The sequence below is a fragment of the Neophocaena asiaeorientalis genome, unplaced genomic scaffold (genome assembly GCF_003031525.2).
Source record: "Neophocaena asiaeorientalis asiaeorientalis breed wild unplaced genomic scaffold, Neophocaena_asiaeorientalis_V1.1 scaffold684, whole genome shotgun sequence".
Classification (NCBI taxonomy): Eukaryota; Metazoa; Chordata; class Mammalia; order Artiodactyla; family Phocoenidae; genus Neophocaena; species Neophocaena asiaeorientalis.
The window spans coordinates 63,788-80,536 of record NW_020174048.1 but is presented as its reverse complement, the minus strand read 5'-3'; the positions used below and the strand labels follow the sequence as shown (position 1 = coordinate 80,536).

The window sequence follows — 16,749 nt, the reverse complement described above, 5'->3', positions numbered from 1 at the left end:
TCCTTGGGCTTCTCCTCCCCCCAGCCGCCGCCCCCCTCCCCCTCCCCTGCAGCCCCACCATCCCTCTGTCCTCCCCGGGGCTGCTTTCCTGGCCAGAAGTCCTGGCAGGGCCATCGGGAAGCTGCTGTGGGAGAGAGTCGCCAGCGCTCGTGCACAGGGACAGAAAGGTGGGCCTCCGCGTCTTTGAACCCGAGCCTCTGCTTCCAGGCACATCCCCAAGCCCTGGGAGGGGCAGCGGGTCAGCCTGGGGGTCAGTGGGTATCTCGGGCTGAGGACAGGGTCGGGATGCCGGGACACTCCTGTTTCAGGTGTCATCAGCGTGTGGACCATCTTCGTTAACCTCATAATAGTTATTATATGTGTTCTATATTGGAGGTATTTTTAAGTTTCTAAACCACATTTTCTTTGTTTTATAAATTTCACCGTCCAGGTGTTTCAGTAATTCCCCTCCGTTAGCCTAGGTTGGCGATATTTTCCTAGTGGTCAAGGAGTCAGGAAGTGGGGAGCTGGGAGGACAGCCTCTCAGTATGGGAACAGCAGTGGGGACCCCCATGTATATGTTAACAGGCTCTTTCGGACCCTAGGCTCCAAATACCGTTTCCTTTAACAACTATATTTCCTTTGCAAAGTCTTCTATACTTTTAATAAACATCTCTTCAAAAACAGACCTAAACAGTACCTGTCAGCAGAAAATTGAATTTTTAATGTATCGATCTCCTATGGGGAATGTCTGCTCTGTATCCAGCCTGTTTTACCCGAGAGGATTTTAATGGAGTCTGTGAGACAAGGAAGGAAGCAAAGGCTGCTTGTGGCGAGTAGAAAAGGAACCTTCAATTTGTCCACCTCCAGGATTTGTCCTCGCGTGGATGGCGTCACACAGCCTGTAACTTTCATGCAGCTGAATTCCCTTGGGACTCACCCAGGTTGGGCATCTGGACGCCTTCCTTTCGTTGCAGAGTCTGGGGGGTGTGTGGCCCAGGTGAAGGATGTTGATGTTTCTCCAGTTTGGGGCCGTTCAAATAAAGCTGCTGTGAACATTTGTGTACAGGTTTTTTGTATGAGTATAGTTTCCGTTTCTCTGGCATAAAAACTCAAGAGTTCAGTTACTGGGTTGTCATGAAATAACGGTAAAGGGAACAGCCAAACCATTTCCCAGAGCGTCTGCAGTATTGTACCAGCAACGTGTGAGAGGCCCGTTTCTCGGCATCCCCAGCGGCGTTTGGTGTTCTCGCTGTTTCTTCTCTCGGTCGTTCTGATTCTCGGTGCGGTTTAAGTGTGTGCTTCCCTAGAGGCTGGTGAGCATCTTACCGTGTGCTTATTTGCCATCAGGGCATCTTCTTCATGAGACGTGTGTTCATGGCCCTTACCCATTTCCTACTTGGATTATTGAGGGTTTTTACTGTTGAACGTTGGGAGTTCATCTCTTCTCGAACCTGGTCCTCTGTCAGAAGTACCTTCATGGGGTATTTCGCAAAGCAGAAGTTGTTCATTTTGATGTAGTCCAATTTACTGATCTTTCCTTTTATGGATGCTGCCTTTCGTGTCAAGGTTAAGAACTCTTTGCCAAGCCCTGGAGCCCAAAGGTTGTCTCCTGGTTTTTTTTTGCTGAAAGTTTTATAGTTTTATGTTTCAGATTAAACTTCCTGATCCATTTTGTGTTACTTTTTACGTCAGGTGTGAGGTTTAGGTGAAAGTCCCTTTTTTTGCCCGGGACTGACCAAGTGCTCATCTGTTGGAAAGGCTGTCCCCGCTCCATCGAGTGGCTTTCGTACCTTTGTCCCAAGTCAGTTAAGCGTATTTTCGTGGGTCTGTTTCTGGGCTCTGGGCTGCGTCGCGATGGCCTGTGCCCGTCTTCTGTGGGGACCACTGGGGACCATTCAGTGCTGATCACTGCGGCCACGTCACAGGCTTCATGCCCGCAGGGTGACCACCCACCTCCTCTGCCTGCTTGGAACACAGATGGTGCAAATATTTCTATCATTGCAAAATAGAATATCGCAAACTATTCTGTCGTAATGCACTGTGAAGCATCCCGGGTCTAAGGCTGGGCACTGACCTCACAGGTCTTTCCTGGGTTTGGGCCAGATGTCCGGGCACCCATGTTTCTCAGCCATGTTAGCATCCACACGCCTTCCTGCAGGTAACACCATGATGGTGTCTGTGGGAGCCGCTGCCCGGAGCCCGGCCTTCGGTTCACGGTGCTGCTGTCTGTCTGTCCCGCAGGTGGGGGACATCGTCATGGTCAAGGAGGACGAGACCTTCCCCTGTGACCTGATCTTCCTGTCCAGCAGCCGCGCGGATGGGACCTGCCACGTGACCACCGCCAGCCTGGACGGAGAGTCCAGCCACAAGGTAACGTGCCTGTCGTTTGTGCCCCATCGGGACCCGTGGGGACCTCCGCATCCTCCCCCAGCTGTGCTCTTGTGGGCAGAAGCTGCACCGGCCATGAGGCTCTGTGTTCAGGGGAAAGCCAGGGACTGTCTCGTTTGCTTCTCCCTGTTTCCCACTTTCTTCCTTCCACCCTCAGCCCCGCTAAGGACCAGCCTCTAGGTTGACAGAAGCAGCTCCATGTTCCTTATTTAGCTGTGTCGTTTAGCGGTGGTACCCAGTTAAGGATGGAAGGGAGAGATGGTTGGAATTTTGAAGTTTTCATTCTGCTGGTCAAAGTTAGTGACTTGACTGGACTGGAATTGTGTGAAAAGTAAGTCACGAGTCTAGATTTTGCCCGACTGTTACATCAATGAGTGTCTTTTTTTTTTTTTTTTTTAATTTTTGGTCGCATTGGGCCTTCGTTGCTGCGTGCGGGCTTTCTCTAGTTGCGGTGAGTGGGGGCTACTCTTCGTTGCAGTGCGCGGGCTTCTCATTGTGGTGGCTTCTCTTGTTGCAGAGCACAGACTCTAGGCGCACGGGCTTCAGTAGTTGTGGTGTACGGGCTTAGTTACTCTGCGGCATGTGGGATCTTGCCGGACCACGGCTCTAACCCATGTCTCCTGCATCGGCAGGTGGATTCTTAACCACTGTGCCACTAGGGAAGGCCTATGAGTGTCTTTTTGTTAAAATATCTTAGTAAGGATTTTCTGAAATTATGATTCATTTCTTACGCTCAATATGGAATTCTGTACCAGAAGCTAGTGCTACAAAATTTTAATTAACAATCACGAAAGAAGAAACACATCGCTATTAATTTTAAGGATCTCATTGTTTTAAAAACCTGGAAGCTTCCAAGGAGTTTATGAAAGTGAGCCTTGCTCTGAGGCTCTGGCTCCAGAAATGCAGCTCTAACAGTGCTTGAATGCTGCCCGTGGACACAGGCGATTCTATGCCGGGAAAGCACCAAAGGATGCCCTAATCCTTTGTGGGTGACTTGGGGTGTCATCGTATGAAGCCCCATGGGGTTTCCCACGTTTACTCTCACACTTTCTATGTAACGAATCCCAGGAGGGGGGACCCTTCTGGCACAGTCAACTGTCAGGGAGAGCAGCTCTGGGCTGGAAAGCGCTGGGTGTCCAATGGCCGTTGGAGCTTGGGGTATCGTGTCCCATCCTCCCCGGCCCCGGTGAGCCGTGGACACCGGACTGCGGGCAGTGGGCTGCCCTCTGCACCCCGACCCACAAAGGGACGTCACTGCCTAGACGCACCCCTGGAGCAGACGCCACGAGCCTCCAGGTGCATCAGTGCTGCCAGGGTGAAGTTTAACAGCAGTCACCCTGGTCCAGACGTGGCCCATGTCTGCACCGGGGCTGCGCTTGGACCTCTCTGTGTTTGTGCTTGTCAGGGGGGGCTGGAGTCACCTGAGCCCTTTCCTTAAAAGCAGAGGTCACGCCTACAGTTTTCACATCTGTAAGATGGGGGCAAACCTGTGTTCCAGGGGCTCTTGTGAGACTATAACTAGGAAATGTCCCAAAGTGCCGGATGCACAAGTGCCTCCACAACGTTGCAGGGATGCTGTGATCACACCCCCTATTGCTCTGAATCCTTTCACGCTTTGCCTGACACTTACTCATGGAAGACATGGAGGAGTCTGCATCCCCTCCCCCCGCCCCTCCTTCCTCTCTCTTCCCAAGGCTGGTCCACCCATCCACGCTCCCTGGTGCCGTCTGGGCCCATCTTCTCAAAATGGGGTCCCAGACCCCAGCACCAGCATCACCTGGGATCAGGTTAGAAATGTGGTTCTCGGACGCCACCCCAGACTCACGGCCTCAGAAACTCTGGGGGCGGGGCCTGGGGTCCGTGGCCCCCTTAGTTTGAGGAGCCCTGGGGTGAAGGCCAGGTGAGGATCCGTGCAGAAAGCTGTGCTCCCCGGACAGTGACAGGTGAGGGCAGCTTGCCATGCCTGCGACAGCTGTCTGTGAACCACATAAACAAAAAAGAATATTTTAGGTCCCAAATTTGTTTCCTCATTCAGAGCCACCACTCTGACAGATGAATCCAAGTGTCCAGTTTTGAAGAAGAATTCTGTTAGTTGAGGACACTGGGTAAGAATGGAAGAATTTTCTGGCACCTAATAGGTACAGGAATCTCGGTGGTACCTACAGTTCTGTAACCTTGTTACATTTGCAAACTCTTTATTATACACCCTGTCTCGTGTGGTAACCAGGCTTTGTAACCAGGCTTATTCATATGCCTAAAAAATTAAACATTGGTGCTGCCCTAGGACGGGAGGCCCCCGCTGCTGGGTTTCTCTTGATCATTTTGGCTGTGAATTCCCATTTCTTGTCAATCTGCAGACCCATTACGCAGTTCAAGACACAAAGGGGTTTCATACGGAGGAAGATATAGATTCTCTCCACGCCACCATCGAGTGTGAGCGACCGCAGCCCGACCTCTACAAGTGAGCCGGCTTCCTCCCCGGGGTCCTCGCTGCTGTCCATGCCCACGGCCCAACCGCGCGGGGGTTTGGAATGAGATTGCAAATCACTGCTGAAAAATTAGGACCTGGTCCAACATATATTACTTCTGTATTTTCATAGTCCAGCAACATTCCAATCCATAAATCTTAATACAAATATTTGAAAAGGCTTGATGGAACTACATTTGTCAAAGAAAAATGAATTTTCTGTATTGTGAGGAAGTGACTCTAAGGGAAATCATTTAAGTCATGAGCTAAATAGAACAATTAAAAAGTGGGAGGAGAGGGGAGGAGTGGTTTAGCCTCACACCCCTGTGTTTCCAGTACAGAATCCCAGTCCTTCTTAGAAACGGGTCAGGGGTGAAGAGGGGGGTTCCCCAGAGCCGGGGTCTCGGGTCCTGCCCCCCTCCCCGGTCCCCTGTTGCCCTGGCAGTGACCTGACTCTCCTGTCCCCAGGTTCGTCGGCCGCATAAATGTTTACAACGATCTGAATGACCCCGTGGTGAGGTGAGGATTCCTGCTTCTTCTAAACACTTGGCGATTTCCTCTCTATCGTTCAATTAAACGTGGATTCTTTTCCTGATGAGAGTTTTTCATCGTTGCTGTCCTGCTGGGTTTGAGGGGGGAATTCTGCGTGACCAGAGGTCCGGGTTCCACTCCACTTGCTGGTTTCTCTTGTGTACACGCGTCTGGACACGTTAACAGACGAACGCCCCCGTGGAGCATGTACTCCCATGACTCTGCCGAGGGTCTTCTCACAGCCGGGAAGGGTGGGAGCTGGTCCAGCAGGCGAAGGGGAAGGCGCGTTTCCCCAATAGAAACGCTTTTCATAACTGAACAGACCGTGTGTCTTCAGCCAGGACGTTGAAAGGTTTCCGACTTGGGGGCCACTTCATTGGGCTGCATGAATCTGCCCAGACTCATCACTGGGACACAGCCTCAGTCTTAGACGTTGGGGGATGTGTCTCCCAAGGGCTTGTGCGGGCTCACGCCACCCGGGGACGGAGGAATCTGCTTCAGGGATGGGCAGTGGCCAGCGCGGTCACAGGTGGGTGTCCACACCTGCTTCATCAGTGGCCTCACCCCGGGCCGCTGGCGGCAGGGAGCTGACTCAGCCCTGAGGTCGTGGCGCCCAGACGAGCCGGCCCTGCTCACTGCAGCTGTGGCCTGTGCTACCTCACTTCCCGGGCCTTGGATGTTTTACCCGCACGTGGCCTCGGGTCTGCGCTGAGGGAACTTGGCTTTCAGTAGGTTTTGACACCGCTCTCCTTCTTCACAAATCCCGCTGGTTAGAGAAATTATTTTTCTTCCAAGTTAAGCAGTCACCAGATTCTCTGTGTCCTGGCATTGCCTTGTGTATTAAGGAAAATACTGGGCCAGAAGTAGGAAAAAACACTCAGTGGGAAATTACTGCAAAATAAATCGTCATGGGGTTTATGTCCTTGAAAGGCTCCAGAAATTACTCGCTTTAAGGAGACAGTTGGCACCCCTCTTAGCATGTTTTGATCACCATTCTTCATCAGCAGGTTAGCAGTTGCTTTCCAGAATCTGTGGAGGCATTGCCCGACCGTTCTTAAATACCTATTGTTCTAAAGGTGAATGCCTGGTTACCTTGGAGAAATAATGTGGGTTTCTGTGTCTTGCGAGGATTAGTTCGAGTTTGAACAAGAGTGAATATAGTTAGACGGGTCCACATTGCCAGGGGGTGAGGCTGGAAAAGTGAGCACCGCAGGCTTTGCTTGTTTGCTATTTGGACGGAGTTGAAGGCTGAGCCCTTTGGGAAGATAATTACCAATATATTTTGCATTTTGATACGAATTCTACTTTAGCTTTTTAGGTATCTATATGATTCAGCAGACTTTTAATATTTGGGTATTTAGAGACGTTTATAAACTCGTGGTGTGGACAGCTGTGAGTTGCTCTCAAGTTGTCTCTCACGAGAAGTTGTCCAAGCTGTGAGAAGCTCTCAGTCCTCTTGTAGTGATATTTCTCCATCCTCCTGTCCAAACTGGAAGTGAAGTACTTTTTGAAGTAAATTATTTTTAGACTCCCCAGAGACACTTCATAAAAGGGCCATTTATTTCCATAAACACCTTGGACATGAGCTGTCCTAAGTGTTTGCTAACAGAGGCTGACAGTACTTGTAACACAAGCAGACAGCACGTGTGCAGCCGGGCGCCTGTCCCGCGTGGCTGTGAGGCTGGGGGACACACCCTGAGGCCATGGGACAGCCCTGGGTAGGCCCGTCGGGTCGTGGGTTGGGGGGGGGGGCTGCCAATGCACCCTGCTGGGCAGGCCTCCTTTCTCATCTTCAGCCTGATGTGGTCCTGAGCTGGGTCAGCTAAGTATACTGAACGCATTTGAGCTTATCACGTTCAGTGGATTCTCAGCCTTCCGCGGTAAAGGGAAATTAAATGCCGACAAAGTGAAAAGCAAGCTTTAGCAAACCGTTCCCTTTATCCTCCGAAGGAAATCGGGAGAATATTGTAAATGGCAGAATTAGTGCATCTGGATTCTGCCTATTTCCCTTCTACTCTTGGGAAACGAGAAGAAATTATCACTCGGTCGACAAAGGGGACCACGCGTCCACGAGCCCCTGCAGGCAGAGCGTCTGTCTGCGGCTCACTGTCGCGTCCAGAGGGCTTGTTTTTGCACGAATGTTTCTAAATGCCTTGGTCGCTGCGTTGGCCCCAGGATCGCCCCAGACTCCCAGGCCACCAGCATTCAGGGGCCCTTGGGGCTCGGCTGCAGTGCTTGTAAATGCCACGCAGGGCCTCACAGCCTTCTTCCCTGAAAGCGTGACTGTGTTGTGTACGTGAAACCCCCGAGGGTGCGGTAGAAACAGCTGAGTGAGGGGCAGGCACCACTTGGGGTCCCCGGTGCCTCAGGCCTCAGACGTGAAGCCTGTTAGGAGCGGGTTTCCGGGTTGGTCCCTTGAGTGGCACTTCTGCCTAGTGCCCAGGGGCTGCTCATGGCACCCATGGGGGCCCCAGCACCCTCGCTGTTGCCAGTGGAGCATGTTTAAAGCCTTGGGGTGCGGCCCCATGGGGCTGGGGCAGGGCCGGGGCCCTGGAGGGGCTGACTCTTCCGGGATCTCCCAGCAGACAGGTTCTTCCCGCCCCCGCCAGGCAAAGAGCACGTGCTTTCACGTGGGCCCGGCTAGCTTTCCTGGTCCAAGCACAAGCAGATCTTCACTGAGACGGTCTCCTCTCAGAACGAAGCGTGTGGAGCCAGGGAGCTGCTTCTGCGTCTTGTCATGCCGACCTGCTTTCTCCATTGCCCTGTTTCTGGTCATCCTTATCTTTGCAGGCCATTAGGATCGGAAAACTTGCTTCTTAGAGGAGCCACGCTAAAGAACACTGAGAAAATCTTCGGTAAATGTTTTAATTAGTGAATTATTAATAATAGCTTCTAAAACCAAGGACCCGTTAAGCAGTTAAAATCCGTAGATTTAACTATGGATGAAAGCGTACCATAAAAGCGTCTCTTTGTGCTTTGAAGGGCTGTGGATTTATGGCCGCGGTAATTTTCCTCACTAAGAAAACCGGTCGCCGCGTATAACCGCCATCCACAGAGCTGAGACGCCTGAGAGTGTTGCTTGCAAATTAAGTGCCTGTAGTTTTTGACTCAGACGTGAACTTATATCTATGAAAGGATTCACACAGTGTAGTTCTGCAAGAAATTTCCTTTAATGGCTGTATTTCTTTGCTAGTATTTCCCACTTCCGGTGGGTTACTTTTTATGTTTTAACTGAAACAACTTATAAATATACAAATGTGTCCCGTTGTTGGAAAACTCAATACATTAAAATCTGAACCTAAAAAAAAAAGCGCGGATTGCTCTGTATGCAGGAAAAGAAAAGCATTCCTTTGGTCTAAAGAATCCTGTGTGACTTTTTATGAACAGCTAGCTTGCCTAGAAAAATTTAAAATATGATCCGTTTTGTCCAAAATTTCATTTTTGTCGTAGCTGTGCATACTTACGATGTAGAGCAAGACACGGTTGTGGTGTTGTTCTAACATGTGCTCTGCACTTTATAGGTGTTGCTGTTTACACGGGCATGGAAACCAAGATGGCACTGAATTATCAGTCAAAATCCCAGAAGCGATCAGCTGTTGAAAAGTAAGCCACTTGCCCCGTGGTTCGAAACGCGTAAAAACTCATCCGTGGCTTCCCACTGTCGCAAAGCCCCGCAGATGGGGAACCATTTTCCTCTTAGTCTTACTAGCAGCTCCTTCATGGGATCTGATGGACAGTCAAGCGGGTTATTTAGACCTTAGATTGACAGTGTTACTTTGTGGGGACGTAAGTGGCCACGCACCCTCAGCCACGTCTGCAGGCTCCCACCCACGCGTGGACACCTGGAGTTCTGGGTCAAGGTCCGTTGTGGGTGCCCAGCACCTCCTCCCACCATTTCATGAAAAAGTGAAAGTTCTGTCACTTTTCTGATACGGGTTCAGTGAGGAAAGCGTTAGCAGAGGGAACAGTCTTCTTTTCATTAAATGGTAAAATCCTGATAATGTCAAGGACACAGTTGAATTTGTAAGAAAACATGGCCCAGAATGATGTCTTCTTTGCCTCTCGCTAAAGTGTGTCCTTAACTTGAAGTGTACAGCTGAGTGTCCTCGTGTAGTGTAATGAAGCGCTCCGGGCTCCTGGGTGATCTGTGGGGAGACTGTGGAGGCATCGTCTGTCTGCTCCTGGCAAGTCGACCTTGAAATGTGATCCTGGGTCTCTGTCCATCTGTGGCCGCATCAGCTATGAACTTGGACAGTTGGTTCTCACTAAAGAAGAATGCTTAGTTTCCAGATGTCTGCACTGACAAATCGGTTTCAGAAATAGATACTGGAAAACCAAACCTTCTTCATAAGCTCCTAAGATACCGGCTAAGGATTCAGCACTTTTCCTAGGCGGAGGGCCTTCGCTCCCTCCCTCCCTCCCCCCTTCCTTCGTGGTGATAATCTCCAAGTCTGGAACTCACTGGCTGATGCTCCATGGTAGAAGAAATTGATTTCTGGGTGTTCTTTGAATTAAGAGTCCTAGACCATGCAGAAGCCCTGTGAGCCAGGCTGTGCCCTCCTGTCTATAGGAGTTCCCTGCCCTCAGCACTTTCCCAGGTGGCCGCAGAACACACGCCAGTGCCCACGGCGTGTACTCAGATGTAGACGAGTTCGCATTTTCACTTTTACCCTGACAGTTCGTCGGGGCGGGGGGGAGTCCTTTAAAACCCGTTGTTGTGCTGTACCTGTCTGTTCACAGCACGTTCATGCTGACGTCTGTGAGAAAGGCGACGCCCAGCTCAGGACTCCTCGGGGAGCGGGAGCTAGGTCACCGCCGTTGTCTTGTGTTTCAGATCAATGAATGTGTTCCTCATCGTGTACCTCTGCATCCTAGTCAGCAAAGCGCTGATTAATACCATCATGAAGTACGTGTGGCAGAGTGAGCCGTTCCGAGATGAGCCGTGGTACAACCAGAAGACAGAGGCAGAGAGACAGAGGAACCTGGTATGGAAAGTGACTCCGCAGGCTGTCGCTGTGGAAACGTGGGGAGACCGGATGAGGTCTGGGTTGATGAAATCTTTGTGGTAGACGCCGCACTCATTGATGGTGAAGGTTGTCGGCTGCCTGCCCCCGCCCCCGGCCCTGCAGCTGTAGACACTGGTTGAGCCTCCTTCTTTGGGTATTTGAATAGTCAAGTCTGAAAAGGTGTCGGCTTCCATCCTGGATTCATAAGGACACACCTTAAACACCTAAAACTCAGCGCGTTGACCTGTATTATAAGGGGGCTGAGTAGCTGCCTATTGGTGAGATACACGGTCCCTAATTAGGTAATAGATGGATAAAAGGAGCGTCTCGATGACGATGGGAAATTACAATAAGAATTGGCTTCATTTTCACGTACTCCTATTTATCAAAAATGTTTTCCCCCAAACCAGTGAGTTAATTTGATGAAATGTCCTCTACTTAAAGCAGTACAGTCTCCTGGCTGGGCCTACTGCGTCCACCTGAGCGGTGTGCAAACCCAGACCTGGATCCACTCAGCTCAGAGCAGGGCCGTGTGCAGGTCCCAGCCTGGCCCCCACTTCCTTCCTGTGTTCAGTCCGGCCTCCCATGAGACAAATGGCTCAGAAATAAGGATAAAACTATACAGAAACACCATTTGTACAGACCCCTAAATTTGGTCGTTTATCAGACTCTCGAGGGAAACTTGCAATCATCACGGTCTACAGCGTCCTGCGGGCTCTCAGCTGGAGACCCACCCCCGCTCCCCGCCGTCCCTGAGTGTGACTCACAACCCCCGCCACGCCCCCCACCCCCCAGCAGCGCAGATATCGGGCAGCTCCTGTCCCGGGCCTGCCACGGCGCTAAAGTCGGGTGCGGGAGACGACGGCCCCCGCTGCCCCAGTGGCCTTTACCTTTGGGTTTGAAGCACTCGGTTTAGAAACAGCACTCGTTAAGCTGTGCTTGACTGACTGAGGTTTGAGCCATCGTGATGCTGGCGGGCGGCGGGGGGTCACACGCCTTCTCTTAGCTCCTCAGAGCCTTCACGGACTTCCTCGCCTTCATGGTTCTCTTCAACTACATCATCCCCGTGTCCATGTACGTCACCGTGGAGATGCAGAAGTTCCTCGGCTCCTACTTCATCACCTGGGACGAAGAAATGTTTGATGAGGAGACGGGTGAAGGGCCTCTGGTTAACACCTCGGATTTGAACGAAGAGCTAGGACAGGTCAGGGCTCCTGAATTGTCTTCTCTCACTGGCTGGCCCTTGAGACCCTCTTTTATGTCCCCAGGTTTCTAGAAGCTACGTGATTCTTACCACGCAGGCAGGCCATCGGGATGGTCAGATGGGAACGTTCCATTTCAGCTCGTTCACAGCGGTGTAACCCGTACCGAGTGAAAGAGGGCGGCAAAGCGGCTTTTTATCTTTACGTGACAGCGCCCGGGGCTCTGGGTTGCACAAACTCACTGCCATAAGCTCATCGTGGCCTTTCTAAGTGGTGCTGATTCTGGGTTTCAAGGGAGAGTTAGCAGCGAGCCTGCTCACAGGGGCTGCCCTCGGCTGTCCCGTCCCATCTCCTCGGTCCTCACGGCCCCGGTCATCATCGTCAGGGTGGGCGGAGTGAGACCTGAGTTTCAGTCTCACGGTGTAAAGAGTTCAGAACCCCTCCACTGAACCCCTGCTCCAGGCTGACGGCTCGTGGCCTGGGCTCTGCACTGGCAGCTCTTGACCTGTAAAGTGAGCGTAGTAACAGGTACCCGCCCTGCAGCGTGTCCCGCGGACGGAACGTGAGGGTGGGAGCCCCCAAGCGGGAGCCCAGCGGGATGGGTGGAGCGGGGACTCGCCGGGACCCTCCACCCCCTCCCGGGCCCGCGGGTCTCTGATAGCCGGCGGTGGGGGCTCGGGGGGACCCGTGTTCCCCACAGCTCACGAGGTGCCCACAGGGTCCGGGATCCCCACCTTCTTTCAGTTCATCGAGATCCAGGGTTTAAAACGCTGTGTAGTTTTCACACTTGCCACAGTTCTCTATCGGAGATTTTTGTCCCTTGACTTGTTTGAATTCTGTCATCTTCCAGCCCTTAAACGATGCTGCAGGCTTGGACCTCCCAGGCCTTATGGGATAAGCTCATCCCACCCGTACCCTTGATTTTTTGGTCAGACCGGATCCAGGACCAAGCCCCCAACCCCTGCCGCGTCTCTGTCTTTCCATGAGATGGAAGGAGAAAAGTGTAGAAAGTCCCCCCTCGGCCCCCGGAGCCAGGCTGTGTCCAGACGCTCGCATGCACGGAGCTTCGGGCGGGGACGGCCAGTATGCTCACCGTCCGGCCGGGGAGGCAGCGCGGTTGGGTGAAAGCCTCGGAAATCGCTTCGTTCGGACGAGGCTGCCTTGGGGGCTCCGAGGGCCCTCGAGGGGCAGCAGCTCCCAGCTGAGTCATGTCCGCAGGTGGAGTACGTGTTCACGGATAAAACGGGCACCCTCACTGAGAACAACATGGAGTTCAAGGAGTGCTGTGTGGAGGGCCACGTGTACGTGCCGCACGCCGTCTGCAACGGACAGGTGCTCCCCACCGCCGCCGCCATCGACATGATCGACGCCTCCCCGGGCGCCGGCGGGCGGGTAGGTGGCCGTGCTGCTGGCCGTGCATCCTGCTGCCACCTGTCCACGGGCGGGTCATGCGAGGTACCAGGGGCATCTCCTGTCCTGGGGTCCAGGACAGATGCTGCCCTCCGGCGACTCGGGGGGGGAAGAGCTGTGAGTGTCCCCATCTGCACAGGCGTCCCCAGGTGCATCTGGCCGTCACATCAGGGTTGGGGCAGCTGTCTCCACGTGGCCAGGTGGGGAAACCGTGGGCTGAGAGGAGAGGGCCCTGCAGACCATGAGTGCTCACACATGCACACACAGACACACACTCGCACACAGACACGGGTGCACACACAGACACGGGCACACGTGCTCACAGACATGGGCACACACACAGACACGGGCACATGTGCTCACAGGCACGGGCACACACGTGCTCACAGACACACGCACATGTGTGCTCACAGACACGCACACACGTGCTCGCAGACACACAGGCAGACACGTGCTCACACACACATCTGCACACAGACACAGTGACACAACTGCACACACACAAGGCACACACAGACACACAAGGCACACATGTGCTCAGACACATACCTGCACACAGACATAAGGCACACACGTGCTCACACATACATACACACTGATACATGGACACGGACACACACCTGCACACAGACACAAGGCACACACTTGCTCACATACACTCCACACACACATACACACACACACACACACTGGTTCTGTGGCTCCAGGTCTCACCTCCTCCAGGAGGGCCGTGACCCTCGGCGGCAGTCGCCCAGGAGACCGTTCCGGAAGCTTTGGTGGCTGCAGAGCCTGCATGGAGCCCCAGGGGACTGAGGTGGCCTGAGTCAGCTCTGCTTCAGCGGCCTTTTGAGAGCCGGTGCGCGTGTGCCTCTGGTGGTGCAGAAACGGCCTCTTCACCCCCGAGCCTCAGGGGAGGGCCAGGTGGTCTGTGGCCTTGCGGGGCGTCGCACCTGCCTCAGCTGCCCACCTGGCCTGCGCGAGGCCAGCCCAGCCCTTCTTGGCCCCCTCAGTCTCGGTTGCACCCCAGGGCGCGGGACGGCTTCTGGGAACCCGGGGATCGCAGGCCCGTCTCTTCTTGTGGCCTTGAACCCGCTGCCTCCCTGAGGTCCGTGTCCATCTTTGTCTGGACCGCAAGAGCGGAGGAAAGGCAGCCGGACTCCGCTGCCACCGCCAGAGGTGGAACTAAGACTCCCTGACCCCCAGGGCTGCAGGCCCGGCGTTGTTGTTTACCGTCTTCTGTTTGGTCTCCTTGTTTTGAGTGGGTGTGCCATAGAGTTGTGGGTTTGTGCTGTATTTGTAGGAGAGGGAAGAGCTGTTTTTCCGGGCCGTCTGTCTGTGCCACACCATCCAGGTGAAGGACGACGACGAGGTGGACGGGCCCAGGAAGTCGCCGGATTCAGGGAAGCGCTGCGCGTACATCTCGTCCTCACCTGACGAGGTGGCCCTGGTCGAAGGCATCCAGAGGTGCGTCTCCGGTCCCTGATGCGAGGGGGGTGCAGGACCTCTCCACCCCGACATTCAGTCATAGAGATCACCCTCCAAGTAGCCTCTCCTTCAGCCTGCCAGCTCCTGACAGGTCAGCGGGACCCTGTCCCCCGGGTCCCATAGTGCCTTCCTAATACGATTAGGGCTGTTGCCGTGTTAGTGTATGTCTCCACTTCCATGTCCCGGAAGCTCCTCGAGTCCAGAAGCCAGGCCCGTTTGCTCTTCCCCATCCCAGCCTGGGCCCACATGGGCAGAGCCCTCACACGTGCTGGTGCAGGAGGGGGCGTTACAGATGAAGTGCCCCGTGGCCCGTTGGTTGAACGGGGCTATAGTTTGCTCATCAGTAAGATGGAGCGTCTGTCTGGAGACTGATGGGCTCCCAGAGTCCTTCCAATTCTGACATGGTAACCAACCTGTAAGCAGCCCCACTGATCAGTAGAGACAGGGACCAATCCTCAGAGCTGCTGCCGTCCACACCCTCCAGTAAGAAGGCAGCTAATTGCGTGTGGTCCGCCAGACGGCCGGGTACGTCGACGTTCCTGGGCCCTTGGAGGACGTCTGAGACAGTGCTGTAACTTCCCGACTTTACAATGCCGTCTACAGCCTCTTCTTCTGGAAGCGTTTCTTTTTCAAAAGGAGAGCTTTCCCGAAGTGTAAAATGGAAACATGCTATGAAAGAGGGCCATCCGGGTCCACACTGACTCCCAGGTGTGTCTCCTCCCACAGATTGGGCTTCACGTACCTGAGGCTGAAGGACAATTACATGGAGCTCCGGAACAGGGACAATGACATTGAGAGGTGAGAGCCTGCCTGGTTGGGACGGCAGTACAGGGTTGTCTTTACAGAGCTCTTTCACTGGAGAAAATACCAAGTTCTCTGCACTCCTTCCATAACTCGTTCTCCCTCTTCTCAGTAACAACACCAAGCATGTCACCGAAACACCTGGAGAAGTTGAGTCGGATGGTTAGAGGAGAAGTTGGGTGGTGGTGTGCCCTCAGACAGGCTGGGGTTAAGCCACACATTGTCAGTTTTACTGCAGGAGTTGACAAAGCTTCTAGTACGTTCTGACACCCCCAAGGCCGAGCTCTGACTCCCCATGAGAGGGCCAACGTAAGCCCTTCCCCTGGGAGTGGCCCTGGAATCCTGTGTTCTCGGAGCAGGTTCCCAGGCCATGGACCAGCACGGGGTCCTATAGAAACACTGAGCGGTAGCCTTGGAGGGACCAGATGGACGGGGGATGTTTCACTTTCCATATCGACTCTTAGGGACCATCTAGGCTAAAACTGCTGCTCCCAGAGACAAATGGCATGTTTTGATTTTGACTCAGAGGATGGGGCCATCCAGCTCTCCTTGCTAAATAAACATCAGTGGGCAGTTATGGATACGGCACACGTGGTAAAGAATGTAAGATTTGGTGGTGATGGTCTCAAAAGAGCTGGATTTTACATTTTTGCTCTTAAGAAAAATAAACTCCCAGGCTGCGGAGGTGGTGAGCCCCTCGACTCCAGAACGGCTGCTGGGCCCTAGGCCCGCCAGGTCAGCTGGGGCTCCTCCCGCAAGCGCTCGGGGCCTCTGGGCGCCATGGGGTCACCCCTGGGAGGGCAGTGACGTTGCTGTCCGGCTTCTGGTTTCCAGCTGGAAAGGCAAGTGAGCGCCCCTGAGGCCGTAACGCCGCTCGGTGCTCCAGGCCCCCCGGGAGCCAGCTTGCGGGCCAGCGGGGCCAGCGCAGCCTCACAGCCACCTAGGCTGACGAGCCCCTTGCTCTTGTAGGGATTGCGAAGCACGCAGGGGAGGGCCGGTAGTCGCCCCGATGTAGTGAGACGTGGAGCCGGGTGATAGTAAAAGCAATACGTAACCTCTTTTTCAGGTTCGAATTGCTGGAGATTTTGAGCTTTGACTCAGTAAGAAGGAGAATGAGCGTCATTGTCAAATCTGCTACAGGTAGAGATTTCTTCCCCTTCGGTTTCTTAAGTGACACAGTGTGACTGTGTTTTACTCTGATGCCTCAATTCTGTAGGAGCTTTAAGGATTTAACTGTTTATTCTCTTTGCTTAAAGCATGGATAAACCACCACTAACCCCTCAGCCTCAGGCCCCGTTTGTCCCCGAGCACCTTCGGCTGAGGTTTGGTCACCTTCGGTTTTTCCCCACCGAGGGAAAGTCCTGTGACTCTTCCCCGGGGCTCTGAACTCCCTTCAGTTTACGCATGCCACAGCCTGTCTCCTGGGTCCCCACCTGCAGGCCCCGCCCAGGCGTCTGCGACCACGTCCTTCTCGAGC

The 16,749-nt window shown here is 53.6% G+C and overlaps 1 protein-coding gene across 3 annotated transcripts in view; it reads left to right on the top strand.

Annotated features, from left to right (window-relative positions):
- Positions 1-16,749, top strand: part of ATP11A (ATPase phospholipid transporting 11A) — a 62,822-nt gene that overhangs the window by 12,084 nt on the left and 33,989 nt on the right. For all 3 annotated transcript variants that reach the window (XM_024753994.1, XM_024753995.1, XM_024753993.1), the window contains 11 exons: positions 2,224-2,352; positions 4,728-4,831; positions 5,306-5,356; positions 8,159-8,223; positions 8,890-8,971; positions 10,203-10,353; positions 11,381-11,578; positions 12,795-12,968; positions 14,287-14,450; positions 15,198-15,269; positions 16,339-16,412. In XM_024753994.1, coding sequence (XP_024609762.1) covers positions 2,239-2,352; positions 4,728-4,831; positions 5,306-5,356; positions 8,159-8,223; positions 8,890-8,971; positions 10,203-10,353; positions 11,381-11,578; positions 12,795-12,968; positions 14,287-14,450; positions 15,198-15,269; positions 16,339-16,412 — 1,249 coding nt within the window. In that variant the 5' untranslated portion in view covers positions 2,224-2,238. The remainder of the gene's footprint in view (positions 1-2,223; positions 2,353-4,727; positions 4,832-5,305; positions 5,357-8,158; positions 8,224-8,889; positions 8,972-10,202; positions 10,354-11,380; positions 11,579-12,794; positions 12,969-14,286; positions 14,451-15,197; positions 15,270-16,338; positions 16,413-16,749) is intronic.